The following is a 17,696-nucleotide window of genomic DNA, read 5'->3' as shown; positions in this document are numbered from 1 at the left end:
CTTTCTACAATTCAAATGGTAACAGTTTTAATCTTAATTTAATTGATATGACAATTTTTTTTGATATTTTACTTTCATAAGAGTTCATTGCATTAAAATATACAGGAATTGTCCAAACTCGAACACTTCCTTCTCACTACAGCGATATTGTTTTGCTAATATTTCACACTGCAGTTGTTCAGTTATCTATGGAAACTCAGAAGATATGAAGTCAGAACTGTGAGATAAAAAGTGGCAATTACCTTGTTTTATTTTTTATTCTGTGGCAGAAACAGGCTTCCATAGTTATCAAAGCATTTTGAAATAATGCATTCAAAATTATGGGCCCCAATGAGTAGATTAATCTAAATAATTAAAAAGAGTTAGCAGATATTAAGCTGATGGCTAGTTGTTGGCATGTAGTTACAAATGTACTTTTAGTTAGTAGAATGTCAAACGTGGACTATTAAAATGAAGTGTTACCCTTTTTCCAGTCAACGTCAAATAGTCTTTGTTATCTGTTACATTATATCACCTTCAACCATCTACAATGTCCAAATAAACTCAGAGCATATGTTTAAATAAAGGATGTATACTCTCACAGCTGCCACTTTTGTGTCTTCTCTGCACCTTGTTTCTAAATATAACCAATCCTGTAGCATCTTTACACAGATCTTCACAATCTTTTGTATCTGGTGAGCTTCACATTATACATGTAGCTGTGTCAAACAGAGATAGCAGTGCCTGACTTTGAGTCCTTTGGCTCTGTTGATGGCTCTCAGAGGACGAAGCACACGCAGAATCCTCAAGATCTTCACCACTGAAATGGCCGATGATCTGCCGAACATGAGCACAGTAACTGAGTTCACATGTACAGAATTAAATAATCCAGCAGTGCATGTGGTGATATGTACGTACTGTATGCCGAAGGAAACGAGGGAGACTCCCACCACCAGCAGATCCAGCAAATTAAAGTAATTTCTGCAGAAAGCTCCTTTGTGAAGGAAAGCACCAAACGCAGTCATCTGATGAACACAACGAAGATGAGTGTATATTGGATGTATATCTGTGTTAAACAACTATTTAAAAGTTTCTATGCATTGGAAATGTAAAGTTACTTTTCACCAAGCCAATAATGCTGCTTGAATCTGATGAGTGAACTAAACTGCTTGAAGCTCAAGGAATTATTACCAACTGTATTTATTACATTTAGATTCAATAGAAACGGTAATCAATAAAACTGAATTGGGTTGTAAATTCCTCTCCAACTCAATAACCCCAAATAAGAGACTAGTAAAGCACATCTTTATAAACTAGAACAGGTAAGAGAGTTAAAGCAGATGGAAATAAACCAGGAGTCTTTACCTTCAACAAGATCTCCACTGTAAATATAGCAGTGAAGGCATAGTCAAAATAACCAAGAACCTGCAACAAAAAATAAAGCCAGTCCAAGTTATTTTATTTCTGCAGCTCCTTGACAATCCATGTTGTTTCAAAGCATTAATATCTGCATTAAATACATTTAAGTTAGCAGCCAAACAGGACTGTGCAAGGTTTCAGTAACGAAAGAAAAAACATCTTGAGAGGAACCAGACTCAGCTGGACGAGCCCATCATCAATGTGCACTGGCTAAATATTACCTACCTAGTTATTACTATCTAGTTAATAGCCATGTTAAATTCAGTATGGTGTTAAACCTTTTTAAGGTCGATGCTATCTAAATTATATTATTTGATCCCTGGAAAAGGTAAATAGTGAATCTGCATTGGAAGCATCTTGTGAATTCATGTGAAAAACTGTGAACATGAAATAAAGGTTCAAAAGACTCTAGTTCAATGAGTCTAAATGAAGTTCTGTTTAAAAGAAGAAATTCAATTTTTCTCATATTTATGATTTTTACACTGTTAAAAAGAACAGACGACTGTTTTTCTTGACTGTCTTACAATGTTTCGGGCGGAGAAGTTACGGATGGGGTCCTCGGCTGCCAGCGAGACGGAGCTCAGCATGATGAAGATGAGGATGAGGTTGGTGAAGATCTGATGATTGATGAGCCGATGGCATGCCACACGGATCCTGCGATACACACAGAGGTGAAACAAACAACAGTGTGTGAGAAGGAACAATGTGGAAGTCCAAAACATGATTATGAAATGAAAAGAAGCATTCTAGAGGTGTGTGTTTGTAATGTACTTCCAGTCTTAAAGTATACTTTTAAAAACTGCACTTGAAGGTTATGTAAAAAAGAATAAAATATAAGGCCACTTATATTACTTGTATTACTGTACTTAAACTACTGTAAACTTACACTTCAAAAACCAAAGCTCTGTAATAGTGTCAAATTAAAAGCATTAAAGTACATTTAAATCAGAATTTTAATCTTATGTTGTGCTTGTATGTAAAAGAGCAGCATGAACATTCTGCTAAACATCTGCTCTTGTTACCACTGAAAAAAATGTTCACAAGCATATTTATCTCTTATTTGTTAAAAAATCATATACAATGACAAAGCAAAAACAGAGCTGTCACTGTTTTGTAAATCTAAGTATTCAACTGTCAAAAGTATTTAACTGGTTGAAGCACCTTTACAGTCTCAAGTCTTTTTGTGTTTAATGCGGCAGGCTTTGCACCTCTGCATTTGGCAATTATCTGTCATTTTTGTCCTTGCCTATTCACCTCTAAAGCTCTGTCAGGTTGGATGAGGGCCGAAAGTTCACTTGAAGTATAGTAACATCTACATGCAATATGAACGCAATATGAGCTAAATTTAAATGGTCCCAGATAAGGGTATGAATACTTATGCAATGGAATGATTTAAGTTTTTTATTTTAAATAAATTAGTAAATTAGCATAAATTGTCGTTATGGTTTATGGAGTGTAGACTGATTTGATTTGAGTTTAACTTAAGACCTGCGGTTTTCAATTCCAGACCAATTTCCAAAAAAAGAAGGGGTCTGACTACTTTCACAAGGCACTGTACTTCTGTTGAAGCTTGTGTAGTAATCTAGCTTCTACTTTAAATTTGCCATTTTGTACTATGCATATGTTCTAATAAATTGCTTGTGATGTTCCTCTGTCTACTAAATAAAATATCTACTGACATTTCGATGTCACTAAAGTGATATGGAAAGGGGGTGACCAACTGATGGTAGAAGTCTCATTTCTGAGTGAACTATCCCTGTAAAGATTCGTATGACCTACGGGTTGGTGTTGCTAAAGATGAAGAAGGCGCTGCCCTCTGGGATGGGGGGCATCTTTTCTCTGAGGCTCAGCTCTGACAGCCTCGGCGGCCGCGGGCCTGACGGTACCTCGGGCTCGTCTTCCTCATCCTCCTCTACATACAAACACAATCACAGCGATCAGAGGACATTACTGGAGCTCATGTGCAGAGCTGAGAGGTAAATACTATTAGAGGTTCACCTGAGGAGTCAATCACGTCCTCTGTCTGATCCTGATCGCCCTCCTGATCACCAGATGCCTGCAACCAAAGGACCTCAGTCATCTGCTCATTATAACATAGTGAATGTCCTGGTATTTTGGTAAGATTGTCCTGCCAGGGCTTACTGGGCATGCGTATATCAATATTGCATCCTTTTTCTCATGCTGAACAACTATAATTATTGTATTTGCATATAGACCTTAATACACGGTGGTTCAACCGTAATTTTACAAAGATACAAGAAAACTTTTTGTGCGCAAAGAAATCAGTGATAACAATTACTGATACAGCAATTTTTCTTCCTGAGTTAACGTCTTCTGCCATTTTGGAGCATACCCCAGAACGTCATTAACATAATTAGCATTGTTTACGTTTAGCATGCGTGCTGTCTACTGAACGTAAACAACGCTGATTGTGACGATTACATTATCTGAAGAAGAATGAAAGTCTTACAGGTTTTGAACAACATGAGAGTGAGAAATTAATGACAGATTTTTTTGGTGAGGGAGAACTAACCCTTTAATAAAACACAACCTAAAAATGTATATTGTTGGTTTCCGGCCTTAGCTGTATCCCTTCTTAGCCACAACCTTAAACATTGCATAATTACTGTATTACCATCACTAAATGTGAAATCTGACAGGGTATCACCGATCGACAGAACATAAACCCTGTCCGTGTGGTAGTTTGACCCTCAGCAGCTTTTTGTGATCATGTTCAGCCACTTCCCAAAGAAATAAACACATGACTAGTCAAGTACTCCAGAGAGAGATGTCACCCACCTTGACGTCTCCATCGTCCCCATCTCTCTTGTATATGCTCATACTCCTACACAAAACACACTGTATGTTAGCAGATGTTTGTTCTCAGTATCTGAATAAAACACTTCTCAGGGTGTCCGAGAGGGGCACTCGCCTGCTTTTCTTCCTCTTGTTCCTCTTCTCTTCCTCTTTCTGGGCTGAGTTCAGACTTTCAGCATCTGCCAGGTTATCCACAGCAATGGCCAAGAAGACGTTCAGTAAGATGTCTGATCAGACGTGTTAAGACATTAAAAGGAACGCATTCAGTTCTCTCCCAATCAATACTAGAAAGCGAAAGATACTTATTGAAAGTGTACAAATACAGGGCTAAACAGACAAAAAGATACAGTTTCCACAGATGAAGAGGATGATGAAGTAGATGCACACGAGCATCCCTGAGGAGGAGGGTCCTCCATACGCCATGATCCCATCATACATCACTGTATTCCAGTCCTCACCCGTCAGGATCTGACCAGCAAGATAAGATGCACATGTTTACAAATGGGCTGGATGTTTCTTTAATAACTGAACGTGCTACTTTCATGCAAACGTAATGTTCATGCTGTAAACTATCCAAATATTGCAAAACAAGCTATACATTATATCATATGCATAATGTGTGTGATTGTAACAGATTGTTATACTGCATGGTATTTTATGATTACAGTAAGTATTTGCAAAAGTATTCCTTGGTACTTCAGGAATTGCACAGTGCTGTCATTCATGCCATGGTATTTTATGGAAGGCAGTGGAAGAACATGAACAAGTCTTTGAAACATGCATGCATGTTGGTGTAAATGAAGTAATACTGTTTAAATGTTTTGGTAATAGTAAAGACTTACACATTGTAAACAAAAACAAAAAAATCCTATTTGGCTGTTAAACTATCAAAGTATCTTAAGAATGGTTGAGCACTAGATCAGCCTATCAGAATGATTCCTGAAGGATCATGTGATCATGAAAACTGGAGTAATGATGCTTAAGATTCAGCTTTTCCATCATATGAATACATTTTATTTTACGTTATATTAAAATAAAACGGTTGTTTTAAATTGTAATATTATTTCACAGTATAACTGTTTTAACTGTAGTTAAAAAATAAATCTAGTCTTGGTGAGCAATAGATTTCTTTCACAAACACTAAAAACTCATACTGACACCAAAGTTTTGAACAGTAGTGGACACACACACACACACACACACACACACCCACACACACACACGCACACCTGAAAGACAGTCAGCAGGGCCTGAGGAAAGTTGTCAAAAGTGCTTCGTTTGGTAACAGTCTCGTCAAAGTTAAACTTTCCGCCAAAGAGCTGCATGCCAAGCAAACTGAAGATGATGATGAAGAGGAAGAGCAACAGCAGAAGGGACGCAATGGACTTCATGGAGTTCAGAAGAGATGCCACCAGGTTACTCAGAGACGCCCAGTGACTAGAAAGAGAAAAAAAGACTCAATACGTGACATTTGAGTTATTAGTCACATATTGATTCTAGTCAACAAAAAACAACATCTGTTACAGTTATTTCAACAGATCTTTGTCTTGATTTTGATTTGTATCATCTCTTCAAGAGCAATATTACCAGGACATGTACACTTGATGTTATGCACCAGCTTGTATGTATTTCTGTTCGATGTGTCATATATTTTGACTACTGACACATCAACAGTGAAGTGTGAGAAACAAATATTAGTCTGATGAGAGAGTTGGGTAACACTTTAGTACAGGGACCAGTTCTTGCTATTAACTATTTGGGTAACACTTTAGAATAAGGTTCCATTAGTTAATGTTAGTTTATGTATTAATTAACATGAACAAACAATGAATAATACATCTTGGTTAATGTTAGTTAATGAAAATACAGTTATTCATTGTTAGTTCATGGTAATTCACAGTGCATTAACTAATGTTAACAAGCACAACTTTTGATTTAAATAATGCATTAGTAAATGTTGAAATTAACATGAACTAAGACTTATAAATGCTGTAGAAGGATTGTTCTTGCTTAGTTCATGTTAACGAAAGTAGTTAACTAACATTAACTAATGGAACCTTATTCTAAAGTGTTACCACTATTTGTTTATTAGCATGCCTTTATTAACATATCGGCTGTTTACTAGTATTATTAAGCACATTACCTGCATTACCATATTCTACACCTCTAATCCTACCCAATAACTAAACTAAACTATAATTAAGCATTGAATTAGGAGTTTATTTAGGCCCAAATCATAATCAATGGGAAGAGCTTGGACCTTAAATTAAAGTGTGACTGAAAGTTGTCATGCTGTCCTTACAGTGATATGAAACCAGCTGATCATATGCACAGTTTCTCACCGTGTGACTTTAAAGATCCTGAGGAGCCGGACGCAGCGAAACACTGAGATGCCGAGAGGAGACATGATCTCAATCTCCACGAGGATCGTCTCCACAATGCCTCCGCAAACGACGAAGCAGTCGAAGCGGTTGAAAAGGGACACAAAGTATGCCTGCAGCCCCAGACTGTACATTTTTATCAGCATCTCGCTTGTGAACAGGGCTAACAACACCTTATTAGCCACACCTGCAGACAAACACAACAAGAACAAATGAGATATACACACACTTACATGTCCACAAACACAAGTACTTGTCAACGTATTCTAACTCTACATCTACTAATACTCTATTAATAACACTCTAATGAGAGTAAGTAGACATTTAGGTGCAACATTACTTAGTCAACAGAACGTGTTAAAGGAACCATCAAAATAAAGTTTTGTGTCATCATCCAAAGCTGTATCAAGCAAGAAGAGTTTCAGTTCCTCACCCTGGACCTCCGTGAGCCAGTCAGGCTGGTTATAATGTTCAGATGATATTGTGAGTGTATTGAGGAACACCAGCAGAATCACCAGCCAATAGAAGACGGTGGATTTGACCACAGCTCGGCACTTCCTGCGACAAAACCTGTTCCAGCAACGCCAGCGGCTGCAGAGATAGGAGGTGATTGGACAGCACTGCCAGCGTTACACACTTTTGCACAATTCATTTACGTGAACACATGCTGTTTAGAGTGTCCATGCATGCGATATGTTCAGAAGACTGCAATGAAATGCAAAGCCCTTCGATTGCATTCATAACAAACACAACGTACACAGCAAACATCAAAACGTCTCGACAGATTCACTGACACACAACATAAAGAGGTTTAAATGTTCATAACAACATGCACACACACATTGACGTGCAGAATGATGAGGTGAAATGACATCAAAAAGAGAAAAGAACAGCAAACACACACAACTGGAGCTGAATTCAGCTTCGAACACACACTTGAGCTACTGACCTGAACTTCGACTTTGTCAATTTCTGACTGAAAAAGTGAAAAATATGGCATCACTTTATGCCACACTATAAGCTGATGAAAAACACTTCCAGCAAGTGACAACTAGTTAACATTTCGTTAGAGATTCAAGAGCTGGGAGTTTCTGTGGAGGTTATCGCAGGCACAAAAGGGTGCGGAGAACTTCCCATATAGCTGTATAGAAGGTATAAAAACGGAGTGCTTACCAGATGGGCCCACAGCAGACTTTCTCATCTTCTCCTGGGTTTTCTGTGTTCACAGACTCTGTCTCACTTGTGGGGATACTTGCTGCAGAGACACAGAAAACACATCACTGTGCACAAGAGAGCCAAGCCTGCACTACTACAGTGCATCGGGAGTGCTTTTTGGCTAATAGAAACTGTAATAAAACATATGAATTTATTTAAAATGCTATAATGCTAAATTGCCCCTGCCTCACCAGCTGTACGAAGAACTATCTTAACTCTAGGCAATGCAAATAAATTCTCCTTTAATCAGAGGGCCCACAAAGAGGCACCCTCTCTGTTCCTCTCTGGTATCTTCATCTAATTTGCTGAGACCCCTGCATCTTTCAAGAACATCACTGATCAGCAAGCTGGACTGCAGCAAGCTTTCTGGTCTGATTTGTTTCAAAGTACACTGTTTATATCCTAGCTACATTCCAGCCATTAAATGATGCTCCCTGGTTATTGCAGTGCATTGTAGAAATGAGTCATTCTGTGTTTCAGAACAATTAGGCTCTACAGTAGAAATCCTTTGCCAGTGTCCTGACTTATGATATACTGAGCTGACCGAGACAGACAAAGAGAATGACATAACATGACTGATTAACAAAGAACAGAGACCAGGAACAGAAGGAGCAGGAAACAGTGAGCAGAGACCGCATTTACACATATTCATCTGTTTATAAATTAGCGATATAACAATTAGCTCTATTTTAAAAAATAAATATATTGTTATAATAATTTGCAAAAATACTGTTTTACTGTATTTTTGGATCAAATAAAATTAAATGCGCTGTGTGCACCTACAGAAAAGGGTTTTTTGTCTCTTGCAGATATTCTTTGCAATGTTGTTTTAATGGAATATGTTGCTGTGCATATGAAGTGTCTATAACACTCAGACAGACAAGCTGAACAAAATTTACCATGAGTCTCAGTGGACTGACTGAACCAGCCCGAATTTCCCGTGTTCTTCCTGTGGGTGAGATCGCCCAGCATCACCCCTTCAGTTCACAAGCAGGTCACATGCATTCAAACAGAGAGGAGCTATGAGTGTCTACTGCACAAAAACACAGCAGCACTACAATACTACAACACTAGGGATAGACAGAGAGAGAGAGAAAACAAGGAAATGGGAGAAACAAGAAGGACACAGAAGGTAGTTTTGCTGTTCTGATTTAATATTAAGCATAACAAAGCAAAGACTAAACAGAAACCTACAATCACACTTTCACTATAAAGCCAAGCAACACATATTTAGACTAATGCAAAGTACATAATAAAGAGGTTGGGCTACAAATTATCATTATCCTTCATTTTGGACTGTAAATTTTTCATTGTGGTGTATATTTTTATCATCAACATAATGTTGTAACTATTGTTATTCTATTGTTATAACTTATACTATAATAGTCTATTGTTATACAATTGTTATACACTACGCAGACTAAAGCTACAAACAAGTCACTACTGTGCAGACTCAAGCTCTAAATGAATCACCACTGTGCAGACTATGGCTTCACATTAATCACCACAGCACAGATCAAGCTCCACACAGATCGCCACTGCCCAGACTCTGGCCCCAAACGAGTCACCACTGCGCAGACTCTGACTTCAAATGAATCACCACTGCGCAGACACTGACTTCAAATGAATCACCACTGCGCAGACACTGGGTCCAAACGAATCACCACTGCACAGACTCTGACTTCAAATGAATCACCACTGCACAGACTCTGACTTCAAATGAATCACCACTGCGCAGACACTGGGTCCAAACGAATCACCACTGCACAGACTCTGACTTCAAATGAATCACCACTGCACAGACTCTGACTTCAAATGAATCACCACTGCGCAGACACTGGGTCCAAACGAATCACCACTGCCCAGACTCTGACTTCAAATGAATCACCACTGCGCAGACTCTGACTTCAAATGAATCACCACTGCGCAGACTCTGACTTCAAATGAATCACCACTGCGCAGACACTGACTTCAAATGAATCACCACTGCGCAGACACTGGGTCCAAACGAATCACCACTGCCCAGACTCTGACTTCAAATGAATCACCACTGCGCAGACTCTGACTTCAAATGAATCACCACTGCGCAGACTCTGACTTCAAATGAATCACCACTGCGCAGACACTGGCTTCAAATGAATCACCACTGCGCAGACACTGGGTCCAAACGAATCACCACTGCCCAGAGTCGGGCTCCAAATTAATCACTACCACAAAGACTCTGGCTCCAAATGGCATTATGTTTGCAAGATGACAGCAGCCATAATGAGATATTTTGGCTTGACTTTTCTATAGTGGAAGTAAGTGGAGACATGTCATCTATCTTTTTTTACAGGTAATGATTTGATCACACTGGAGAAATATTGGAATGTAAATTCTATCCATCTAAAGAATATCACGAATCCAAGCTATTGACAGGAGAAAACCACAGACTGTGTCACTGAATGATACAATATTTATAAATTATAATAAATAATTGGTCCTGCCAGAAGAAGTGCAAGAAAACGTGTATCTGTTCCCTCTATAACATCTCAGTGAGTTTTTATGAGGTTTTACACGTACATTAAATCAAATTTTGCGTTTTCTGACATTTCAGCATAGATGCGAAACTTAATGTGGATGGAGAGCATTTAAAAACAAAAACTCAGTTTTCAAATGTATCCAGATTATTGTAGACATATCCTAAAATGTATTACTGCAAGCCACGATCTGCTTACTGACTAATACTGTGTTTAGACTGAACTACAGCACAGCTCGCATAAAACATGACCTTTAAAATATAAAATATAAAAATATAATTATAAACCACTCTTTGTATCGTAAATAATATAATGGAACAATACTTAAAATAAGTAGTAAAACAATTTAAATGCAAAAAAGTATTTCAAGTATTTTCTATGAACGATTATAAAGTTACATAGTTTAATAATAATAATAATACATTTAATTTAATATAGCATGTTTAAAAGTTAATTCTCAAAGTGCTTTTCGCTTAAGAGGATACTAAGATTAAATGAGCCCCAAAAGTAGAAAGGTAACAGTAAAAACACATCAAAAACATTGTACAGAAAAACAATAACCCATTCCCCAGCATCTTATAAATCTGTATAATCTACACATTCCAAAAAAGTTGGGACAGGTAGCAATAAAAAGGCTGAAAAAGTTAAATGTACATATAAAGAACAACTGGAGGACCAATTTGCAACTTATTAGGTCAATTGGCAACATAATTGGGTATAAAAATAGCCTCTGAGAGTGGCAGTGTCTCTCAGTAGTCAAGATGGGCAGAAGATCATCAATTCCCCCAATGCTGTGGCAAGAAATAGTGGAGCAATATCAGAAAGAGATTGAAGTTATCATCATCTACAGTGCATAATATCATCCAAAGATTCAGAGAATCTGGAACAATCTCTGTGCGTAAGGGTCAAGGCCGGAAAACGCCTCTAGGTTACGAATGTAACCCTAGTTCCTCGAAGGAACGAGACGCTGCATCGAACGCTTTGGGGAAATGCCTTTGGCAAGATAAACTCTGAATATCGTGTGCAATCTGTCCAATGGAACGGCGTGACATCACAGGAGTGACGTAGCGACCAGGAATCTATAAATGCATTTGCCATGCAGCTGACTTCAGCTTTGAGTAGGGAAGCAAGCGCAGGCAGGGGTGCCGGGAGTATGGCTATGCGTCAAAGCCTCTGGTTCCTTCGAGGAACTAGGGTTACATTCGTAACCTAGAGGCGTTCCTCTTCAACAACTCGAGCTGCATCGAATGCTTTGGGGAATAATTTGCCAGCGCTGCCAGACGTACAAGCCACTGCCTAGTGTGTATCCGAAGAGCACAGCTAAGGCAAGAGGACAGAAGAGCCAGGAGTGGCTCGCTTATCAAGATTGTAGTATCTGGCAAATATAGAGGGCCTGGACCAATCCGCAGCATTGCAGATGTCCAAGAGGGACACACCTGCTAAGAAGGCCTTAGAGGCAGATATACCCCGGAGTCTTGACTCCCAAAGGAAGGGGAAGACCAGAGGACTCATAGGAGACGTTGATAGCCTCAACTATCCAACAACTTAAGATCTGCTTAGAGACAGGAAAACCCTTTTCAGGATGACTGTAACAAACAAGCAATTAGTCAGATTTTATCCACAGGGCAGCTCCGTTGGACGTATGCGTCCAGCGCTCGAACTGGACACATACAGTTTAGCTTCTCCTGGTCTGGCTCCTGAAAGGGAGGAGGGCAGAAGCCCTGCAGTACTATGGGTTGCGGCGTAACAGAGGGAACTTTAGGAATGTAACCCGCTCGAGGGTATAAAATGCTTTGGCCATACCAGGGGCAAAGTCTAAGTAGGTAGGGGCCACGAGAGGGCCTGAAGATCTCCAACTCTCTTTAGAAAAGTAATAGCCAGTAATAGGGCAGTCTTAAGGGTCAGATGTCTATCTGAGATATCATGAATCAGCTCAAATGGAGCTTTACAGAGAGTTAACCCCGCAGAGAGCCTAGCTTGGAGAAACTCAAGAACTGTACCAACTGGGCAGTTAGCAGGGTCAAGCTGGCGGTTTCTGCACCTAGAGGTGAAGAGCTTCCACCTCAGGGCGTACAGTTTCCTCGTAGAGGGCACTCTGGAGTGGAGGTGGGTCTCAACAACCTCGGCTGAGAGACCGGAAGCTATGAACTGTGCCCCCTCAGGGGCCACACCCACAACTTCCACAACTCTGTGCGAGGGTGAATTATTTTGCCCTGCGCCTGAGAGAGTAGATCTGTCCTGATCGGAATCTTCCATGGAGAGCTGTCGAGGAGAGAGATCAGATCTGCAAGCCATACTGGGCCCGGCCAGAACAGGGCTATTAATAGAAGACGGACCATGTCCCAGCGTACTCTCACCAGAACTTCCGGGAGCAGATCGATAGGGGGAAAGGCATACAGATGAAGCCTCAGCCTGGTTTGTACCATAGTGTCCATTCCCAGAGAAGCTTGTTGAACTAGAGTGAAACAGAGGGGATATTGCGATATCTCTTGTGTCGCAAAGAGGTCCAAAAACTCTCCATATCTACTTCACCACTTCGAGGTGAAGCCCCCCGGGCCTCGGCCCCTGTCTCGACAGTATGTCTGCTCCCACAGTCAATCTCCCAGGAATATACACAGCTCCGAACAAGAGGAGTTTTTCCTGGGACCACAGAAGGATCTGGTGTGCCAGCTTGTACAAGGGGCGCGAATGCAGATCTCTCTGGTGACTGATATAAGAGATTGCCAATGTGTTGTCAGTGCGCACCAACACATGGTGACCTCTCGGGTCTGGGAGGAAATATTTCAATGCTCGATGCACAGCTAGCATCTCTAGACAACTGTTATGCCATGTCAGATGGTGACCGCTCCACAAATCGCGGGCAGGGTGGCCATTCATGACCGCACCCCATAGATGTGGTCATGCGGAGATAGATGTGCCTGCATCGTGATCGAATCCCATACTATGCCTAGATAGGTGGTTCTCTGTACTGGAGAAAGTACACTCTTCTTGGCGTTCAGTCTCAAACCCAGCTCCCCCATATGTGCGAGAACGACATCTCGATGTCAAATCGCCATCTGCTCTGATTGAGCTAAAATCAACCAACCATCGATATAGTTCAGAATGCGGATGCCCTGCATACATAGGGAAACCAGAGCCGCATCTACACATTTCATGAACGTGCGGGAGAGTGAGAGTGCAAGGCCGAAGGGAAGTACTCGATATTGGTAGGCTTGAGGTGAGACGGGCACTGTGTAATGAGGTGGACACCGCTCTAACCCAGTAGGGGCCGCACTCTGTAGTCGTGACTAAAATGCGTCATGACTTCTTGGCCGTGGACCTCCCAGCCTGAAGTACGGCTCCATTGGATTCGGATTAGGCTGGGAAGTCGCTGGCCCAGGGCATTGCTTCAGCCTCTGGTCCCGAAGCACGGAACATTGGCGGCACAGTCTGTTTGTATGCGGAGGGGGCTGCTCCCGCCCAGCAGTACCTCCAGTACATCTAACTTCACGAGTTAAATAACTGTCATTATATTCCTCAGAATCTAATGCAATCCAATAATCAGACAAGTAAGCACGGTCTGGATTGTGATACAATACACATTGAAGTGATGTATTAACTTCTCAAAGTCATACATTTTCTCAATTTAATGTAATCAAACAATCAGACAGGTAAACACGGTCTAGATTGTGATAAAGTACACATTGAAGTGATAGAACTAACTCCTCCTTATTAAATAGAGCTTAAACAACCAGACAAGCGGTCGGGTGTGGAAAAATTCACATCAAAACTGAAAATGATGTTGCCTCAACAGCGTGCGAATAGCTTAGTCACACAAACAATATTAATCCCCTCAGAGATTAAATAGCTGCTCATTAACGCTGCCCGTATAATGTTAGGCATAATACTATTTGTTGTATACTGGTGCTTATGCAACTTTATGTTTGTGCAACTACAAGCTTGCCGATGCCCTCTGTTCTCCGCCTCTAATGTTTAGCTTTGTTGAGCAGGGAGGAACACACAATCTGAAACGCGGTCTGGATTCCCCCTTCAAATGCCTAGTCTTAGCTTTGCTCTTTGACATACTATAGCTACTTAAAGGCCACTAATAGTGACAAACGACAATAAATAAGACTGAGAAGACAGAATGACATGCACACACAGAGCGCTTGCTGAAAGACAAGAAGCAAAATTCAGCTGCATGGCACATGCATTTATAGCTTCCTGGTCACTACGTCACCCCCCGCCCGCGACGTCACGCCCTTCCCTTGGACAAATTGCACACTTGATCTTGCCAAAGGCGTTTCCCCAAAGCGTTCGATGCAGCTCGAGTTCCTTCGAGGAACCATACTGGATGCCCATGATCTTAGGGCCCTTAGATGGCACTGCATCACATACAGGAACTGTAATGGAAATCATAACATGGGCCCAGAAATACTTCCAGAAAACATTGTCGGTGAACACAATCCACCGTGCAATTCGCTGACAAAAAATAAGCCATATCTAAACATGATCCAGAAGCGCAGGCATTTATCTGAGTCAAGGTTCATTTAAAATGGACTGTGGTAAAGTGGAAAACTGTTATATGGCAAGACAAATCAAAATTTGAAGTTTGCATGAGTGCGTGTGGCATGCGCAGCTTACACATCTGGAAAGGAGCCATCAATGCTAAAAGGTATATCCAAGTTTTAGAACAACATATGCTCCCATCCAGACATTGTCTCTTTCAGGGAAGACCTTGCGTTTTCCAACATGACAATGCCAGACCACATACTGCATCAATTACAACATCATGGCTGCATAGAAGAAGGATCCGGATACTGAAATTGCCAGCATGCAGTCCAGATCTTTCACCCATAGAAAACATTTGATGCATCATAAGAGGAAGATGCAACAAAGAAGACCTAAGACAGTTGAGCAACTAGAAGCCTGTATTAGACAAGAATGGGACAACATTCCTATTTCTAAACTTGAGCAACTTGTCTCCTCAGTCCCCAGACTTTTGCTGACTGTTATAAAAAGAAGAGGGTATGCCACACAGTGGTAAAGATGGCCTTGTCCCAACTTTTTTGAGATGTGTTGATGCCATGAAATTTAAAATTTACTTTCTTTTTCCCCCTTAAAATGATACATTTTCTCAGTTTAAACATTTGATATTTCATCTATGTTGAATTCTGAAAAAAATATAGAAATTTGAAGCTTCCACATCATTACATTCTATTTGTATTCACAATTTTTTTACAGTGTCCCAACTTTTTGGAATCGGGGTTGTATTATCTGTATAAGTAAGTCTAAAAAGTGAGTTTTCAGAGATGATTTAAATGCATTAAAAGATTCTGCATGTCTTTCACTACAACTTACAGTGCGATATGCCTGTGATTTTTTTTTTTTTGCTCAATATGATGATAAGTGCAGTGTGTTTGCTGCAGTTGAATATCTCAATAAGAGATGCCTTTGGTCCCAGATGAAACAGATGTGGAGGATGTAAAAACATTTAGTAATTATAATATGACTGCATGGTGAACCTATGAACCAAACTCATATTTAAACATGGTCTCCATGCTATGTACACATATCTATACTTAAAGTTAAAATTTTGCTGTATTATTTGTGTTCACTTCAACATTGATCCCCCCAACATTCAACATTGATTTGTGTCCACATGTGTATTGATCCCCTCAACCCCCTACTGTTAGATTACATTTTTGCCCTTGATTGAGCATATGCATAAACTTGATGAACCACTTACATTTAACTATGATTAAATTTTCTCATATGTGTGCGAATTGTGGCATGGATTTCAACAGACCTTCAGACAGACAAAAAGAGGAGATACAAATGAGTCTTGCATTTTTACATACGGCTGCGTTTTGCCTCTTGATCTCCCTCCTCATCATTATCAGGGTCGATGTCCTCAGCTTGTGTGATCCAATCCAGATATCCCTTCAGATCCTCCTCAAGCTGCTGCTTCTCACGCAGTTTCTGGAAATCTCCACGAGCCTTGGCCTTCTCACGCTCCTTAGAGAACTCTCTGTGGTGCACAGATGCAGTCAAATTCACACTAGCAACAATGTACTGTACAGAAGAACTCATGTATAGATATAAACTACAGATTTTTTTGTTTTGATTATGGCACTTGGAGGAGCACGTCTATGAAATTACAGAAATTGAACGTTAACAGCATTTTGATAAAATAACTCACCCACTTAGAACACCCAATACTAGATTGAGGACAAAGAAGGAGCCAAAAATGACCAGACTGACAAAATAGACCCAAGGCAACTCGGAGCCCATAGCATCATTCATCTGAAACACAAAGACGAACAGCAACTCTCAAATTAACTCATGTTACCAAGTCTGCCCTTACAAACATAAATATGGCAACAAAATCTGGCCAGTGCTGACTATAGTCTCAGCTGCAAATCTTTTATGGCATTTTAGCAAATATAATAAATAAATAAATTTAAAACAAAAATCTTTCTTTTATGTCAAGATTCAAATTTAGATGTAAAATAAGAGAACATACAAATAAGCAATTGTCCCCAGGCAGCGTTGACTAATGAAGTTTCATAGCAAATTAGATGTGATGAGTAAGTGGTTGTCATGATCCAAGGAAATACAATACCCAATGCTATATTATTATTTGAACCTTTATTTAGGTTAAAGGCAAGTCAATTAAGAACATGTTCTTATTTTCAATAACAGCCTGGCAGAAGAAATAATATCTTCTGAGAAACATACTGTACAAACATACATTGCAATACATAAAGCACATAAAAAAAAGATAAAGACCTCAGTTAAAATATTTACAGGTTGAAGTCAGAGCACTAACTTGTTTTTTTTTAAATGCACATAATGGAATATTTTTCTCTAGTTTCAATAGCTTTTGTAGCACTTTCGAAATATTTGGGGCAGCAAATTCAAAAGCACAACAGGCCCAATTGGCCCAGCCTCCTTCTTTACGCTTTTCCCCCGATCACTCTGATCAATCAGGTCATCAGTCGAGTCAGGGAAGAGAAGCACAGAGTCCTCCTGGTAGCCCCACTCTGGAGTAGCCAAGTTTGGTCCTCAGAGCTATTCAGGCTTTGCACGAATGCCCTATGGCCGATTCCCCTGAGGCGGGACCTCCTCTCTCAGGCGAACGGGACAATCTGACATCCACAGCCAGAACTCTAGGCTCTGCACCTATTGTCCCTCGATGGGAGCCTTTAAGTCTCCCGGGGACGTGCTGCACACCATTCCTCAGGCGAGAGCTCAGTTTATGAGACGCCTCAACCCTGTTGAGTGTGACATATCTCCATACTCTCGGACGATCTTTAAATCATCCTGGTCAAATTTGCCCACTGGCCTCTGACCATCATGGTCTATTAATTAGCTTCATCACATT

General features: G+C 40.2%; 1 protein-coding gene across 7 annotated transcripts in view; it reads right to left on the bottom strand.

The window, feature by feature from the left end:
* Positions 1–17,696, bottom strand: part of LOC127963129 (voltage-dependent L-type calcium channel subunit alpha-1D-like) — a 276,125-nt gene that overhangs the window by 231,150 nt on the left and 27,279 nt on the right. For 6 of the 7 annotated variants that reach the window (XM_052562858.1, XM_052562859.1, XM_052562860.1 and 3 more), the window contains exons 8-24: positions 16,512–16,615; positions 16,171–16,340; positions 8,711–8,788; positions 7,770–7,851; positions 7,546–7,572; positions 7,030–7,187; positions 6,558–6,783; positions 5,445–5,652; positions 4,563–4,683; positions 4,331–4,442; positions 4,198–4,243; positions 3,397–3,454; positions 3,178–3,310; positions 1,923–2,052; positions 1,345–1,404; positions 898–1,004; positions 729–816 (exon numbers count right to left, since the gene is read on the bottom strand). In XM_052562858.1, the coding sequence (XP_052418818.1) occupies positions 729–816; positions 898–1,004; positions 1,345–1,404; positions 1,923–2,052; positions 3,178–3,310; positions 3,397–3,454; positions 4,198–4,243; positions 4,331–4,442; positions 4,563–4,683; positions 5,445–5,652; positions 6,558–6,783; positions 7,030–7,187; positions 7,546–7,572; positions 7,770–7,851; positions 8,711–8,788; positions 16,171–16,340; positions 16,512–16,615 (1,908 nt within the window). The remainder of the gene's footprint in view (positions 1–728; positions 817–897; positions 1,005–1,344; positions 1,405–1,922; positions 2,053–3,177; positions 3,311–3,396; positions 3,455–4,197; positions 4,244–4,330; positions 4,443–4,562; positions 4,684–5,444; positions 5,653–6,557; positions 6,784–7,029; positions 7,188–7,545; positions 7,573–7,769; positions 7,852–8,710; positions 8,789–16,170; positions 16,341–16,511; positions 16,616–17,696) is intronic. The other variant, XM_052562864.1, reaches the window with a different exon arrangement.

Source organism: Carassius gibelio, chromosome B8 (assembly GCF_023724105.1).
Source record: "Carassius gibelio isolate Cgi1373 ecotype wild population from Czech Republic chromosome B8, carGib1.2-hapl.c, whole genome shotgun sequence".
Taxonomy (NCBI): Eukaryota; Metazoa; Chordata; class Actinopteri; order Cypriniformes; family Cyprinidae; genus Carassius; species Carassius gibelio.
This window is presented reverse-complemented; position numbering and strand designations above follow the sequence as displayed.